Source organism: Trichophyton rubrum, assembly GCF_000151425.1.
Source record: "Trichophyton rubrum CBS 118892 genomic scaffold supercont2.8, whole genome shotgun sequence".
Lineage (NCBI taxonomy): Eukaryota > Fungi > Ascomycota > Eurotiomycetes > Onygenales > Arthrodermataceae > Trichophyton > Trichophyton rubrum.
In genome coordinates this window covers 853921-869651 of record NW_003456421.1, presented here as the reverse complement: position 1 = coordinate 869651, position 15731 = coordinate 853921, and the positions used below count along the sequence as shown (strand labels likewise).

Sequence of the window (15731 nt, the reverse complement as noted above, 5' to 3'; positions counted from 1 at the left end):
AAGAAGACAACCAAAGTAGCATGAAAAGAAGATGATCAGAGTCGAGCAGACGGCGAATGGCACCTGGTGCTTAATGTTGAAACACCTGGGGATGCTCTGCAGCCATAGCTCCAACTCCAAACTCATGGATGGCCGTCTTCAAAAGCCCTTCCTACCACCAGCTCAGATCATCAGCATGGGAGCAGCTACTAACCACATAACTACCAGACATCATAGTATCTATATATTATCTATACCTACTTACCTATCTCCATTCAATAGTCACTCCTCCCGTCCGCTTCACTTCACTCAAGGTTGATTACTAAGCTAGTGACTAAGCACAACCCACAAGCGGGAATTATTCCTATAAAACCTCAAAATTTACTTGTTTGATTTTTTTTTTCTTCGGGTTTTTCTCTTTCTTCCCTTGGGAAGAAAGATATCTCCCCGCCAACAGGACGTTTTTTCGAGTCAGACGCTGTTGACGGTACTCATATTTTTTTTTTCTCGTTGACATACAGCCAGGTATAAAATATATACACATTTTCGCCTGCAGAAATGCCTCTATCTAACGGGGATGGCCGCAAAGCCTGCACGGTCACCTCGCTACGTGGGCGGACAGAGTTTGTTGACTGCTCCAAGGCCCTGGACCTCCTGAAAACGGAGTATACGTCTGGAGATGGCCTGGATATCAATGAATTGCTTGACTCGAACAAGCGCGGGGCTTTGACTTACAATGACTTCCTGGTACTCCCTGGATATATCGGTACGGCAGCCATTTCCTTATCGATAGCTCTCCATATGAACAGGCAGTCTAATGATGAATCCGTTTGATAGGATTTCCCGCGTCTGACGTAACTTTGCAGTCTCCTGTAACCAAGCGCATTTCTTTAAACGTGCCTCTACTCTCTTCTCCCATGGACACTGTCACTGAACACTCCATGGCTATCCATATGGCACTTTTGGGAGGCCTCGGTGTGATTCACCACAACTGTTCGGCCGAAGAGCAGGCTGAAATGGTTAGGAAGGTGAAACGATATGAGAACGGGTTTATCCTCGACCCAGTCGTCATCTCTCCAAAGACTACAGTCGCTGAGGTCAAGGACTTGAAGCAGAAGTGGGGTTTCGGAGGCTTTCCTGTGACTGGTAAGTTATACTATATATCATTTGTGTTTTATCAAATTCCTTCCAATGATGTTGTATATCTTATCTTAAACTTTCGTTCAACTGCACGCGGCGAAAGCCGCCCTGGAGAGCAACAGATTATGATCTGAGATTGCCCGTCTCTATGACCCAATCCTTATGGTCTATAGAAGTTGAACAATTTAACTGACTGCTTGCATAAATAGAAAATGGCGATCTTCGCTCCAAGCTGGTTGGTATTGTCACCAGCCGGGACATCCAATTTCACCCTGAGTTGAGCGATCCGGTCACCGCTGTCATGACCACCGACCTTGTAACTGCTCCCTCTGGTACTACCTTGGCTGAAACCAACGAAGTCCTTCGGGCTTCCAAAAAGGGTAAACTCCCAATTGTTGACGAGGCAGGAAATATTGTTTCCCTCCTTTCTCGCTCTGATCTGATGAAGAACCTCCACTACCCACTTGCTTCTAAGCTTCCCGACTCGAAGCAGCTTATTTGCGCTGCGTCTATCGGCACTCGTCCCGCTGACAAGGACAGACTTCAGAAGCTTGTTGAGGCTGGCCTTGACGTTGTTGTCCTCGACAGCAGCCAGGGTAACAGCATGTACCAGATCGATATGATAAAACACATCAAGGCTACACATCCGGAAATTGACGTCATTGCCGGTAATGTCGTCACTCGTGAGCAAGCCGCGTCTCTAATTGCTGCCGGTGCTGATGGCCTCAGAATCGGCATGGGCAGCGGTAGTGCTTGCATCACCCAGGAAGTTATGGCAGTTGGCAGGCCTCAAGCAGCCGCTGTTCACAGCGTAACTGAATTCGCCTCCCGTTTCGGTGTTCCTTGTATCGCCGATGGTGGTGTTCAGAACGTGGGTCACATTGTCAAGGCTCTTGCCATGGGTGCTTCCACCGTTATGATGGGCGGTCTTTTGGCTGGTACCACCGAGTCTCCAGGCCAGTATTTCGTCAGCCGTGAAGGACAACTCGTCAAAGCCTACCGTGGAATGGGTAGCATTGATGCCATGGAGGAAAAGAAGGCCGGCGGCAGCTCCGCTGGCAACAAGAGCACTGCCGGTACTGCCAGATACTTTTCTGAGAAGGACAGCCTGCTTGTCGCTCAGGGTGTCTCTGGCTCCGTCCTAGACCGTGGCTCCATCACCAAGTTCGTCCCATATCTCATTGCCGGTGTCCGGCACTCGTTCCAGGATATGGGCGTCAAGAGCTTGCGTGAACTACACGATGGTGTCGCGAAGGGAACTGTTCGCTTCGAGGTTCGAACTACCAGTGCCCAAGCCGAAGGAAATGTCCATGGCCTACATACCTACGATAAGAAGTTGTACTCTTAACTAAAGGCATCGCGACGTTTGCCAATTTATTTGCTAAGTCCTTATCTCCTTGACATATTTATTACTGGCGAAGTTTCAGGAGTTCCGAAGTGGCGGTGTATCTGTCGGTCAAGGGCGGTTTGGCATGCCAGTTCTAATGTTCAACTAATCAAAAGTTTACGGATTCTTCAAGCGATAGTTATGTAGCCGATGACAGAATGGACAGTAATTCATATATCTTCAATAATCTCCGAATATTCGTAACTACCTGACCGCTTGTGCCGGCTGTTATATCACGTTGACTAACTCGGTAATGAAACAACCTCGGGATGATCGATAGCCTTTCCCTAACCTGACTAGTAGACCGGCGAGTTATTGATGCCATCACAGGTCAAACTCGTATACACAAGAAACAGCACGACACAATGATGGCCTGTGTCCTCGTTGAATGTCACTTTCATGGGCTTCATCGCGTAAATCTGAGTTTTATCTTCCCCTCTTACTTTCTACGGCGGCATATTTCCGTGTCTAGGGTTCTACAACAGTCGTGCTTTTGTCCAAACAATTCGTTGTGCAGAGCAGTGCAATCAAAGAGAAAGAATACAATAAATTATACCCAAAGCGCAGCTTACTCAAGCGTTCGCATTATACCACAGTATCGAAAGCCAATGGCGTCAAGTGATAATAAAAAGCAGGCAATCGACTATAAAGTCCCCCGGCCAAGTTCAAGGTAACGGCTGTCCCTAGAGAATGATGATGGCATTCACTCCACTGACTCTACAGGTAGTGTTATACTTGTATCCCCTCAAAATGAAGTCCTCCTTCTTCATCGGGTAAAAACATCCTCTTCATTCCCGTCAGCGCACGTATTTCCGGGTGGAAACATATCTTCCCAGGACGGCGACTTTCCACCAGCAGGGCACCCGGATAGCCATGACGATGGAGCTTACTATAGAAAAGCTGCAATCCGTGAAATGTTCGAGGAGAGTGGAATACTCCTTGCGAAAAAACGGAGTACCGGCCAACTAGTGAAGCTTAGTCCAACAGAGCGAGAGGAAGGCCGACATGCCATCCATAGGAATGAGATCACATTTGATCAATGGTTAAAGAGGGTAGATGCAGACGCTGTGGCAGATACCGGTAGGTTGCTCGCCCTCGGTATACCTTCAAAGAGGACGCTTGGAATGTTAACAAAGGGGCACAGGAATGCTGATTCCCTTCTCACATTGGATAACACCTGCTATAAATGCTCGCCGTTTCACAACACAAATGTACATTTATTTTCTACCTCCTGCAGATGATACCACCAGCGACATTGCAAATACAGGATTAAGCAGCGAAGAAGTCCAAGTGCCTACTTCCGATGGCGGGTTAGAAATTACCGAAGCGCAGTTCCTCCCGGCATCGGAATGGCTACGACGTGCGAAGATGGACGAGATAATCATGTTCCCTCCTCAGGTGCTATTACTGAGCTTTGTCGCGCAGTTTCTCGAAAGAGCAGGTGAAAGGACACCAATACCGGCTGCAGAGTCTTACAAACGACGCGAAGAGCTGATCAAGTTTATTCACTCGGGTGACCCTGCATGGTCTCATAAATTCATTTCCCCACGGCCGTTAGGGAGCATGCCTGATGGCAGATTAATTATGGATTTAAACCACCCAGGCCAGGAACTGGAAGGAACTGAGAAAAGAGGGGATCCAGAAAGGGTTATCCTTGTGAAGTTCAAAAAAGAAGGGCCCAGAGGAGTAGAAGTACGATGGCTCAGCGAGGTTAAATCTCATCTGCGGGATCATAAGAGCCCGCTCTAGGTTGGATTCTATAACCGTCACCGCCACTACGAAGGCAGAGTATCCTGCCTTTATATATATATATATTGAGGCTTATATCCTAGATAGATTGTCGAGTTGTGTTTGTCCCTCTTTGCATGTTATTTAAACTTTTGATATTGAGCCAAACCTAAAACTCACCCGTTGCATGAATCACATGACCCACAATCGAAAAAAAATGATTTTCACTTTATCTCGCGCAGGCAGCAAGAGCATCAAGACATCGACAAGAGAAGATAGCATCTGATTCCATTTCCCTTGCCATCTCCCTTCGATCAACCCTTTCTCACCCAAATTTACTACCGTCTATTCCGCCAAAATGGAGAACGAGAAGGGCGAAATCGTCGATCTGTACGCACAAACTCCCAGGAGCCCTTATCAAATCGCCCAAAGGGTTGAACGAATTGTCTCAACAGATGCTAACGAGAATCTATATGAAATAGCTACGTCCCACGCAAGTGCAGTGCCACCAACCGTATCATCAAGGCCAAGGACCATGCTTCCGTCCAAATCAGCATCGCTAAGGTTGACGAGAACGGCCGATACACCGGTGAAAACCAGGTCTATGCTCTCTCCGGATTTGTACGAGCTATGGGCGAGGGTGATGACAGCTTGAACCGTTTGGCTCAGCGGGATGGATTCTTGAAGAACGTCTGGAGCGCAAGCCGATAAGCGTGAGGAGAGAAACAGTGGTTTAGACGTCAAATGGTACCTATCACCCGCACATTTACGTTACCCGAAAGCAGACAAAATATGTGACTGGGAACCTAAGAGAATACTGAAGGAGTAGGATAAATGCTGATATGATCTTTTGTGCAGGTCGATTTTCTTGAAACGAGGTCGGAATGGTCAATGGGAATGAATATTTCAGGAATTTCCGATGTTATGAAGACTCTGGCGCTACTCTAATCTTTTTGGAGGATGCGACGATACAAACCCATTGAATAAGAAGATAATGGTGGAAACGAACAGAGCAAAAAAATTGAAATAAATTAAAATTTCTAAATAATTCCTTCTCGTTGCCAGCTCACCTCAGGCTCCGCATACACCATTTTCCTTCCTGGATAGCCAAGTGGCTAGAGCGCAATAATCATATCGTTTGTTTCTCAAAATATACCAGTGTTCGTCAAGCTATCTGCCTGTCATCATCTTCTATCCCAGTTCCTCAACTTGCATATGAACCGGTACTCCAACTTTCTGGTTCTTATCGAGATATGTGAATAACTATCCCGGTTCCCCAGACGTGAGCGAGAAGGTCGATTCACAAAAACCAGCTTTTTGTTGTAATCATTATTACCGGGAGAATGACAGCTGCCTTCTGATGAGCTGTGACGGTCAAGATCACACGTCAGAGCACAGATACGGGCAGGACAGAATTATCACATGTGATTATTCTTTTTAAGCATTTTGTTCTTTCTTTTCTTTGAGACTCCATAGCTCTTCTGGGGGGAGAATGATCACGTCATGGTCACTATGAATACAATTCCTTGCAGCGGCTAAAGAATACGGTTTAAAGCCCGCCAGAAGGTGTAACAATGGGCTGGTGTTTGTTTTTGTTATTAATTTATTCCAGGAGTATCATTCGACAAGTCTATTATCCTCGTCCCATGATTGAAGTAAGGCTGTAGAAAAGCAGGAGTAAGGTGGAGAGTAGGCGATTGGGATTGCTTGATGCCTCATGTGCACAATATAGCTTCTGCAGATGGTGCTTCTTTTATTCCTTCTCTAGGCGCACAGCAGGATTCGACTCAACGAAGTTTAGGTTTACTTTATGTCCTACCAAATCTCGAATATTGTTCACACCATATCTGTTCACGAAGTAAAAACAAAGATATGTTAGCAAGCTGTCGAGGTCGGTATCTAAAGCCAGACATATAGCTCGCACGGACTAGAGGAACGGGGAGGGACAGGGCTGTTGGGATAGTTAGGGGACAATACTTACTTGATCATGGTTGGTCGCTCCAAACTCAATCCCCAGCCATAAACCTGCATATCACTTGGGATACCCATTGGCTCCAACATTTCCGGCCGGAACATACCGCTATTTCCAATTTCGACCCATTTCTTCAAAGTGGGATGGTAGCCGAAGATCTCCATACTAGGTTCTGTGTAGGGGTTGTAGGCGGGCTTGAAGCGTAGACCATGGATACCCATCTTAGCAAAGAAGACTTCCATGAAGCCGATCAGACCGCCAAGCGAGAGGCCGAAATCTGCAATGACACCTTCGATCTGCTGGAACTCCGCAAGATGAGTTGCATCGAGAGTTTCGTTGCGGAAGACCTTGTCAATACTGAAGTAGCGGGCGGGACGTGGATTTTGTGCTAGCTTTTGAAGCATATAAGCTGAGACAGAGGTGGTATGTGTTCGTAGGACAAGGCGCAATGATTCATCCGCACTCCAGGGATAACGATAACCAATAGAGCCATTAAAACCCGTCTCATGAGCAGCGTGAACGTTCTGCCAGTATTTCTCATAGTCCAGTGGTTTGAGTGTAGTCTTTGAAGAAGCATAGCGGTGGGCCTGGTTTAAACTCGAGAGATGGATGTCACCTTCCGGGTCAGCCCTTGGTTTATCCGCCTGTACCGGGTCGGAGATATAGAATGTGTCTTGGAGATCGCGGGCAGGGTGTTGCTGTGGCACAAAAAGAGCGTCGAAGTTCCAGAAACCAGATTCAACGTAACGGTTGGTGGGCATTTCCTGGAAGCCCATTTCAAAGAAAATTTGTCTAAATTCATGGCGGACTTTATTCAATGGGTGCAAGGCACCACTTGGGGTGATGGCTCCCTTGGCCTTGAAGTTATATCCCTTCAGCTTTGCCGTCCTCCATGAGCCATCCGCTAACATTTCCACAGTTAGATCTGTTTCCTCCTTTACAAATTCTCTGGCGTACTTGGGGCCTTTCCAAAACTTATACACAAACACTTTTTGGGTATTGATAAGCTTCCGCTTCCGTAGCTCCGCTAGAACTTTGGCGTCTGGGTGTGTCTTCGTTTTTTGGATGGTAACCAGCTGCTCACGAGAGGTGTCCTCTATTGAATCTGTAGCTGCCTTCAATGTATCTTTGTCCTTTTTAATCCACCCCTTTTTAAATGCGTTTCCTGTCCCAACCTTGGCAATCTCCTTTCCAACAATATCCGGCAGGTCAGCAATCTTCAACCCCTCCATTGCAGCGCTGACGGCTTCGAAGACTCTGGCTTCATGGCTGCCATTGGCGACAATACCTTCAGCCTCAGGCAGTAGATACACTTCTTCGCTTTCGATCGTCTCTTGCAACACCATATCCCTTGCGGCAAGACGGTCTAGAGCAGCCTTGACGCCCTGCGCGGGGGCTGATGGGAAGGCATGGTTCGACAATTGCGGCTCATCCGTCGAAGCGAGGACGTCTAAAACTTGGGAAGTAAGGTCAGAGGCCATCTTTGCAGCTTGCACTCCAATCCACAGCCCGCTAACCACAGGAAATGAGCGAAGCTGGCACAGGTTGTCTGGTAATTACTCGGGCGTTTTTTGATAGTCGATGACTCTTATCTTGTGTGGATGGGGCATTTTGATAGGATCACGTGAGTCGCGCAGTCAGAGGCCACACGTTACGCATTTTTGGAAGAGAAGAGAAAGAAGAAACATGTATGACAACATGTTGGTTGTATGAATCCGTCCGGGCGTAGTGATTTGACTCTTGTAAGATGCTGATCCCAATAATTCGTGGCTAATATGGCTGTCACTCTTTGTACCTAATCATATTTCTTTGCTCCAACTAACTAATGGATTTACATGAGAAAGAGAGATAACCATTAGATAGACATAGCTAGGTGATGCGCCTCCCCGAGGACGGATCATCAAGGGTCCGATCGCGGCTCGAAATGACAGATTAGAAATCTCCCAAGTACCTTGCTCAAGCACATTTTTATACGAATATATATAATGATAATAACTAATAATAATAGTACGGAGTACTCCGTAATAATCAGGACATAACTCATGGCAGCATTGCGGAGACAATCCTCCCCACCAATAACTGCTGAACTGCATCAACTAACTAACTGGGCTACGGGCAGCCGCACCATTGGCCCAATAGATTATCCTTCGACAGCCTCACATCGACCACAGACAAGAGCATTCAAAATACTTCGTACCTAAAAGTCAAACCAAACGACGAGACGGGGTATACTCCGTACATCAAGGGTGAACCCCTGTACCGCGTATACGGGTACATGAGTAGTGATGCCAGGGTGATGCCCGCTTCCGGGAGAGGGGCGAAGAGGGAGGGAAGGGGGAGGAAGAAGCCGTCCAGGAGTCGACCAACCGGCGATGGGGGAAGAGACGGTTCCCTGGCCATGGACATCTCGACTGACCCTCTCATCTATCCGACACTAAAGCTAGTTTAATACGGCAACTATAGTTTCCACACATATACCTATTTCGCATCCCTCACACTCACCCTCCCGGCGTGCGGAGGGGCTCACTTGACAGCTGTTCTGTCGACGGGACAGTCCAGATTCCAATCTATGCACATGATTGGAAAATCCGTGGAAGGGGGCATGTACAGAATCATCTGGCTGCACAACCAACGGGACTTGAAAAAAAAAGAAAGGAAGAAAGAAAGAAAGACGGGCGAGAGGGAGAGAGAGAGAGAGAGAGAGAGGCTGTATTTGTGTATGCAGTATATTACTTATCAGGCAAAAGGTCCAGCAGTGCTGACGAGTGGCTTCATGCTTGTTCGTCTCCGCCCCAGCAAAGAGGGAAGATGGAGAAAGGCTTCGAGTATGTTGACTATCAACGTACATAGCCAAGGACTAAGCGTATCCGACCAACTACCTGGCGCGTTACCGGCTATGTACATGTCCAGTACATATAAAATAGTTGACTCCATCGCCAATATGCAGGTAAAAAGGAGAAAAGGAAGAATTAACTGAACGGAGACATCACCACGAGCTTACCGTCTCTCTCGGAGTTTGGACAGAGGGACTCACCCCATTGGCTGCCTGTGATGCCGGTGTAACCCATCCCATGCGGAGGCGAGGCTTTTCTCTTTTGCTCTTGTCAACTTACTCTCATTTTTTGCCCTGCTCCTGCTCTCTCTCTCAACTGTACGTCGTCTGATATGTTGGCGATCAAGCTGGGCGACCAAATTAGCCTAGATCCAACCCGAGCCCCATCCCCGTCCATAGGCAAGACCAGCAACGCTTGCGTTTCAAGTGACGGTGCTGATGCTGCTTAAACTCGCCATCGTTTAAACTAAAAGGGGGGATGGACGGGTAGATGCCTTGGTGGTGGTGGACAGAGGGCAATCACGCTGCTATCCCTCTCCTGGGGAAGAACCTGCGGCTAGGTTCAGTCTTAACATGCTAGTCCTTGCTGGATAAATAGCTAGTCAGTCAACCGTTCGTTTAAAGAAAAGAAATAAGAAAATAAAAAAGCCCGCCAGCGAGTCTCCAACGCTCGCACAAGCACAAACGGGGGTGTCAGGACGAGAGGGCAACGAGAGCACTGCCAAAAAGCAACGAGCATCCCCCAGTCGCTGGACGCTGTCGGTCGTCGTCATAAGTAGCGGGCAAGTACCATGCATCCGCAGCCTGCAGGGTGAAGGAGTACCGTTGCAAAGAAGTGACTTCTGCCTCGTCCTCGTCGCCTTGTCTAGTCTTGTCTTCTTGTCTTCGTCTTGTCCTCCTGTCTTCCTGTCTTCCGGCGTCTCTCTGTCTTGCCTGTCTCGCTGTGTCTCCTGCCTTTCCTCACCTGTCGTCGTTTCTCGCTCTTAGTCAGCAGGAGGGAGTAAAAAAAGCTAGGACCCCTTTTTACCGCTCACGCACCGCCTGATTTTCTGCCACTTCCTCCCCCTTTGCCCGCCTTTTCTTCCTCCCGAACTTCGACTTCGACTTCGACTTCGACTTCGATCTCAAACCTGCCCTCCCTCCCAACCCTCGCTCACTCACGCTCTCTCGCCCGCATCTCGGTTTCGGCGTCGTCTTTGCCCACCGGCTATCGCTGTCTCGACCGGCTGCACTGCTTACGGGCCTCTCGCGGCCTCGTTGTAGTGTTGGCTTTTCTTTCCTGGACTCCAGAGACGTTCGAACCCGCCGCTCCTCACCTTCTCGCCTACGCTACCCCGGATCGCCCTGTCGACCTCATCTCACCCACCAACTCCTTTTTCTTTTCTTTTCTTTTTTTTTCCGCTTTCTTTCTCTTACATAGCACCCTCCCTCCCAGTCTGATTGCCTCCAATGTCGAATTCGCGCTGACTGCGTGGTGTGTACGCATCTGAGCTTTGGATATCAAGCCTGCTGTTTCCGTTGTCGTCGACTCGTTCCACGTTGCAAGTGGTTGAAACGGGCGAGAAACAAAAACGAGGCTAAGATATACAAGGAAAACCAAAAAAAAAAAGCAAGCTAAACCGGCCAGAGGAGACACGGAATAAGTATTCTTAAAAAACGAAAAGGAAAGGAGAACTATTATATTATTTTTCAGCGACCATCATGGCTCCTGAGGACGAGACGTTGTTAGCTGCTGCTGCTCTACTTCAGAGCCTAGCAAAGGATACACCACTACCCGCCTCGTTCCCCTTCAACGGCCACAAGTACAACCAACCCCCAAAGAATGGTTGTGATGTCGCCAAAATCAAGCTTCCCGGGTTAGAAAGTGATGGAAAGGCCGCATTAGAGCGTGAAATAGCTGCTCTTATCGGGCGAGTTAACACTTTACAGTTCTTTGTGGTATGTTTAGAAAGCCATTTACTCCGTCCCTGTCCTGTGGTACCATAGGGGTTTATGATCTCTCTAACTCTCCTTTGCAGCCGCCCTCTCGATACACTCGTGCGTCGAATCTTAAGAATATCAATAATGAGCCCGACAACGATCAAGACACCGATTCGAAAACCATTTGTGAAGATGACACCAGCGAAGATGACGATGAAGATGATGACATTGTCCAAGTTAAGAATCCCTATGAAGACGATATAACTTATCTACGAAACCGTGTTCAATTACAGGCCGACGAGATCAAGTTGCAAAAGGAAATAATCACTCGTGTGCGGGACGAACTACGGTTACAAGAAGAGCGTACCAAGAACGCTTTGGTCAAGGTGGAAACAGAAGATGTTGGCCTTCTCGAGCGTGAACTTCGGAAACATCAACAAGCAAACGAGGCTTTCCAGAAAGCTCTCAGGGAAATTGGAGGTATTATCACTCAAGTCGCCAATGGTGACCTCTCCATGAAAGTACAGATACACCCACTGGAGATGGACCCCGAAATTACCACTTTCAAACGCACCATAAACACCATGATGGACCAACTCCAGGTATTCGGAAGTGAAGTGTCTAGGGTGGCACGAGAGGTCGGAACTGAAGGTATTCTTGGTGGTCAGGCCCAGATCACCGGTGTTAACGGCATCTGGAAGGAGTTGACTGAAAATGTCAACATCATGGCTAGCAATCTCACTGACCAGGTCCGAGAAATTGCTACTGTCACCACTGCCGTCGCCCATGGTGACTTGAGTCAAAAGATCGAACGCCGCGCTAAAGGAGAGATTCTTGAACTTCAACAGACAATCAACACTATGGTGGACCAACTTCGGACTTTTGCAACTGAAGTCACTCGTGTCGCTCGTGATGTCGGAACTGAGGGTGTTCTGGGCGGCCAAGCTCAGATTGAGGGGGTGAAGGGCATGTGGAACGAGTTGACGGTTAATGTCAACGCTATGGCCGAGAACCTCACCACTCAGGTCCGAGACATTGCTATGGTTACCACTGCTGTCGCCAAAGGTGATCTTACCCAAAAGGTTCAAGCCAATTGCAAGGGTGAAATCCTGGCATTGAAGACCATAATAAATTCAATGGTCGATCAACTTAAGCAATTTGCCCAAGAGGTCACCAAGATTGCCAAGGAGGTCGGAACGGATGGTATGCTTGGTGGCCAAGCTACCGTCCATGACGTTGAAGGAACCTGGAAGGATCTTACAGAGAATGTGAACGGCATGGCCATGAATCTTACGACCCAGGTCAGAGAAATTGCTGATGTCACTACTGCTGTCGCAAAGGGAGATCTCACCAAAAAGGTTACTGCTGAAGTCAAGGGAGAAATCTTGGACTTGAAGAACACTATCAACAGCATGGTGGATCGATTGAATACATTCGCCTTTGAAGTCAGCAAGGTTGCTCGAGAGGTCGGAACTGATGGAACTCTTGGTGGGCAAGCGAAGGTGGACAACGTCGAAGGAAAGTGGAAAGACCTAACCGATAATGTCAACACTATGGCTCAAAATCTCACTGTCCAAGTGCGAGCTATATCTAATGTCACACAGGCTATTGCTAAAGGAAACATGAATAAGAAGATCGACGTCCACGCGCAAGGTGAAATACTCACTTTGAAAGACACTATCAACAACATGGTTGACCGACTTGCCAACTTTGCTCATGAGCTGAAAAGAGTTGCCCGTGATGTCGGCGTTGATGGAAAGATGGGAGGGCAAGCCAACGTTGAAGGTATCTCTGGAAGATGGAAAGAAATCACGGAGGATGTCAACACCATGGCAGACAACCTTACCTCCCAAGTGCGCGCCTTTGGAGAAATTACGGATGCCGCCACAGATGGTGATTTCACAAAACTCATTACTGTTGAAGCATCTGGGGAGATGGACGAACTGAAAAAGAAGATCAACAAGATGGTATCAAGCCTCAGGGACAGTATTCAGAGAAATACAGCTGCTCGAGAAGCCGCCGAATTGGCCAATCGCACAAAGTCCGAATTCCTGGCTAACATGAGTCACGAAATCCGTACGCCAATGAATGGTATTATCGGTATGACCCAGCTTACTCTTGATACTGATGATCTCAAACCCTATCCTCGTGAAATGTTGAATGTCGTGCACAGCTTGGCCAACAGTCTGTTGACCATCATTGACGACATACTCGATATCTCTAAGATCGAGGCTAATAGGATGGTCATTGAGAGTATCCCCTTCACAATGAGGGGTACAGTTTTCAACGCCCTGAAAACCCTTGCTGTGAAGGCCAATGAGAAGTTCCTCAACTTGACATACCAGGTTGACAGTTCAGTGCCCGATTATGTTATTGGAGACCCCTTCCGTCTCCGCCAAATCATCCTTAATTTAGTTGGAAATGCGATTAAATTCACTGAACATGGAGAAGTCACTCTTGAGATCAAGAAGCATGTACCTCCACCTCCTGCAGAGGGCGAGCCTGAACGTGAGGTCTGCGCCGACGACGAGTACGCCTACGAGTTCTCCGTCCAGGATACTGGTATTGGTATTGCTAAGGATAAGTTGGACATGATTTTCGATACTTTCCAGCAAGCAGACGGGTCTACTACTCGCAAATTTGGTGGCACCGGGTTGGGATTGTCTATCTCCAAGCGTTTGGTTAACCTAATGGGCGGTGATGTCTGGGTCACCTCAGAATACGGTCGCGGTAGCACCTTCCACTTCACCTGCGTTGTCAAGAAGGCAGATCAATCTCTGGATGTTATTGCCTCCTCTTTGATGCCGTACAAGGGACATTCCGTCCTATTCATTGACAAGGGATTCACCGGAGACTATGCTGAAAACATCATTGGTATGCTCAGGGCCCTTGACTTGGTTCCAATTGTTGTCCACAATGAAAACAATGTGCCTCCGCCAGAAATCAAAGACGAAGAAGGTAAAGAGGCAGGACATGCTTATGATGTTATCATTGTCGACATGATTGAAACTGCACGAACCCTCCGGACCTTTGATGAGTTCAAATATATTCCCATCGTGCTTCTATGCCCAGTGGTCTCTGTCAGCTTAAAATCTGCGCTCGACCTTGGAATTACATCATACATGACAACCCCATGTCAGCCAATTGATCTTGGCAACGGCATGCTCCCTGCACTAGAAGGCCGTTCTACGCCCCTCACCTCGGACGACTCTCGGTCTTTCGATATCCTCCTGGCAGAAGATAATGATGTTAACCAGAAGGTTGCGGTTAAAATATTAGAGAAATGCAATCATGGGGTCACTGTCGTCGGCAACGGACTCCAGGCACTTGAGACTATCAAGAAGCGCCGCTTCGATGTTATCCTTATGGATGTCCAGATGCCAATTATGGGAGGTTTTGAAGCAACCGGTGAGATCCGTGCATACGAGAAGCGCCATGGCCTGACAAGAACACCCATCATTGCCTTGACTGCACACGCTATGTTAGGAGATCGCGAGAAATGTATCCAGGCGCAAATGGACGAATACCTCTCCAAACCACTTAAGCAAACCCAGATGATGCAGACGATTCTGAAATGCACTACTCTAGGAGGCCGACTCCTTGAGAAGAGCAACAATGACTCAAGACTTGGCATTAACACGCAAATGCATGGCAGAAATCGAATGCACTCTTCTGATTATCGGGACCGACGCCCACGCCCACCACGTCACCTAGATTCACGAGCTTACGGAGGTGCTGAAGGACCAACAAGCTCAACGCCTGAAGCCAAGAAGGCTACGACTAGTGAAGATGAACCAGTGAGTCGTTCATAGTACATATCGTAAGCTAATCTACATACTTCGTCTACTGACAGTTTGAATAGAGGGTAGTTGAGGTCCCTGATAAGCAATAACCAGCTACAACCCCCCCCCAAAAAAAGGAACCATTTTAACGAAACGGACGGCGTACAAGGAAAGTCGATATCTATTGTGAAAGAGTGCAATGAGGCGGCCCAAATATCCGAGGAGCATACCAATATTTCTTACTATTCTTGGTAAAAAGCGGAATCTCCAATATTTCCCCAACACCTAAAGCGATTTATATCACGTTCTGTATTAATTGCATTTTGGTTGATACTTCGCGGAAATATCCATATTCCCCTACATCCCTTGGCCACATGCATAAACCGTCCTCTTCCTCCCCTAAGCTTCACGAGTTGGATTTATGAAATTATCTGGGCGTTTTTTTGGCGGAGAGAGTTTTGGCGAGTCTGAACTGTTTATTATGCTTGTGCTTTTTGTTTCATCTTTGTTTGCCATCTGGTTTCTTCCGGCCTATTGTTATTGATCACCCCCTCTGTTACGCCTTCATTGCCTTATTTTCTTTGGTCCTATATTTTTTTTTTTTTTTTTTTTTTTTTTTTTTCCCATTACTTTTCCTTTTATTTCCCTATTCCTTGGTTGACTTTGCACTGCCTGTTGAACATACCCATATTTGATCATTTTTGCTCTATCTTTTCTTATTTGCAGTTCGTTTGCAGCAAAGAAGATTAGTCATTTGCGGATGAGAAACAAGACTCTACTCTTACAGTCTATTTGCTTAACCACTCGGTATTTTTGTCCACCTCCCCTTGATCACGTTGATAGGGAAATTTACCATTCGGGTCGTTTCTTTGATCATACCACCCTCTCTTAAGATCGCTGGACTGGTCATTGGCTATATAATAATCTACAAGTCGTTACCTTGCCATGTATTATTACTCCTTGATTCCGCTATCGACCCTTAGTACACAT

At 47.4% G+C, this 15731-nt stretch overlaps 5 protein-coding genes across 6 annotated transcripts; 4 read left to right on the top strand and 1 right to left on the bottom strand.

Moving 5' to 3' along the window:
• Window positions 1–537: 537 nt before the first annotated feature.
• Window positions 538–2467, top strand: TERG_06846 (inosine-5'-monophosphate dehydrogenase; the record flags this gene model as incomplete). Its single annotated transcript, XM_003232809.1, has 3 exons — window positions 538–745; window positions 817–1125; window positions 1329–2467. 3 exons carry the CDS (start codon window positions 538–540, stop codon window positions 2465–2467), a joined length of 1656 nt encoding a protein of 551 aa, XP_003232857.1.
• Window positions 2468–3114: 647 nt separating this feature from the next.
• On the top strand, window positions 3115–4255 carry TERG_06845 (uncharacterized protein; the record flags this gene model as incomplete). The annotated part of the gene is made up of 3 exons (XM_003232808.1): window positions 3115–3176; window positions 3234–3586; window positions 3651–4255. 3 exons carry the CDS (start codon window positions 3115–3117, stop codon window positions 4253–4255), a joined length of 1020 nt encoding a protein of 339 aa, XP_003232856.1.
• Window positions 4256–4263: 8 nt separating this feature from the next.
• Window positions 4264–5614, top strand: TERG_06844 (40S ribosomal protein S21). Of its 2 annotated transcripts, XM_047750289.1 has the most exons (3): window positions 4264–4624; window positions 4717–4981; window positions 5093–5614. In XM_047750289.1, exons 1-2 carry the CDS (start codon window positions 4593–4595, stop codon window positions 4943–4945), a joined length of 261 nt encoding a protein of 86 aa, XP_047607058.1. In that variant the 5' UTR covers window positions 4264–4592; the 3' UTR covers window positions 4946–4981; window positions 5093–5614. The 2 variants fall into 2 exon arrangements, with proteins under 2 accessions (XP_047607058.1, XP_003232855.1); XM_003232807.2 differs by having other exon boundaries at window positions 4717–5614.
• A 373-nt stretch (window positions 5615–5987) lies between these two features.
• TERG_06843 (phenylalanine-tRNA ligase, alpha subunit) lies at window positions 5988–7687 on the bottom strand (the record flags this gene model as incomplete). The annotated part of the gene is made up of 2 exons (XM_003232806.1): window positions 5988–6081; window positions 6216–7687. The coding sequence occupies 2 exons, from the start codon at window positions 7685–7687 to the stop codon at window positions 5988–5990; spliced, it is 1566 nt and encodes a 521-aa protein (XP_003232854.1).
• A 3147-nt stretch (window positions 7688–10834) lies between these two features.
• TERG_06840 (uncharacterized protein) lies at window positions 10835–14865 on the top strand. Its single transcript, XM_047748679.1, has 2 exons — window positions 10835–14756; window positions 14822–14865. The coding sequence occupies exons 1-2, from the start codon at window positions 10980–10982 to the stop codon at window positions 14849–14851; spliced, it is 3807 nt and encodes a 1268-aa protein (XP_047604667.1). The 5' UTR covers window positions 10835–10979; the 3' UTR covers window positions 14852–14865.
• Window positions 14866–15731: the final 866 nt, after the last annotated feature.

What these genes read in the sequence shown, in the direction of transcription:
- TERG_06844 (XM_047750289.1), top strand. Translation starts at nt 4,593, where the DNA reads ATGGAGAACGAGAAGGGCGAAATCGTCGATCT. An exon ending in AAGGGCGAAATCGTCGATCT is followed by an intron (nt 4,625 to 4,716) that starts GTACGCACAAAC and finishes TATATGAAATAG; the next exon opens with CTACGTCCCACGCAAGTGCA.
- TERG_06840 (XM_047748679.1), top strand. Translation starts at nt 10,980, where the DNA reads ATGTTTAGAAAGCCATTTACTCCGTCCCTGTCCTGTGGTACCATAGGG. An exon ending in CGACTAGTGAAGATGAACCA is followed by an intron (nt 14,757 to 14,821) that starts GTGAGTCGTTCA and finishes CAGTTTGAATAG; the next exon opens with AGGGTAGTTGAGGTCCCTGA.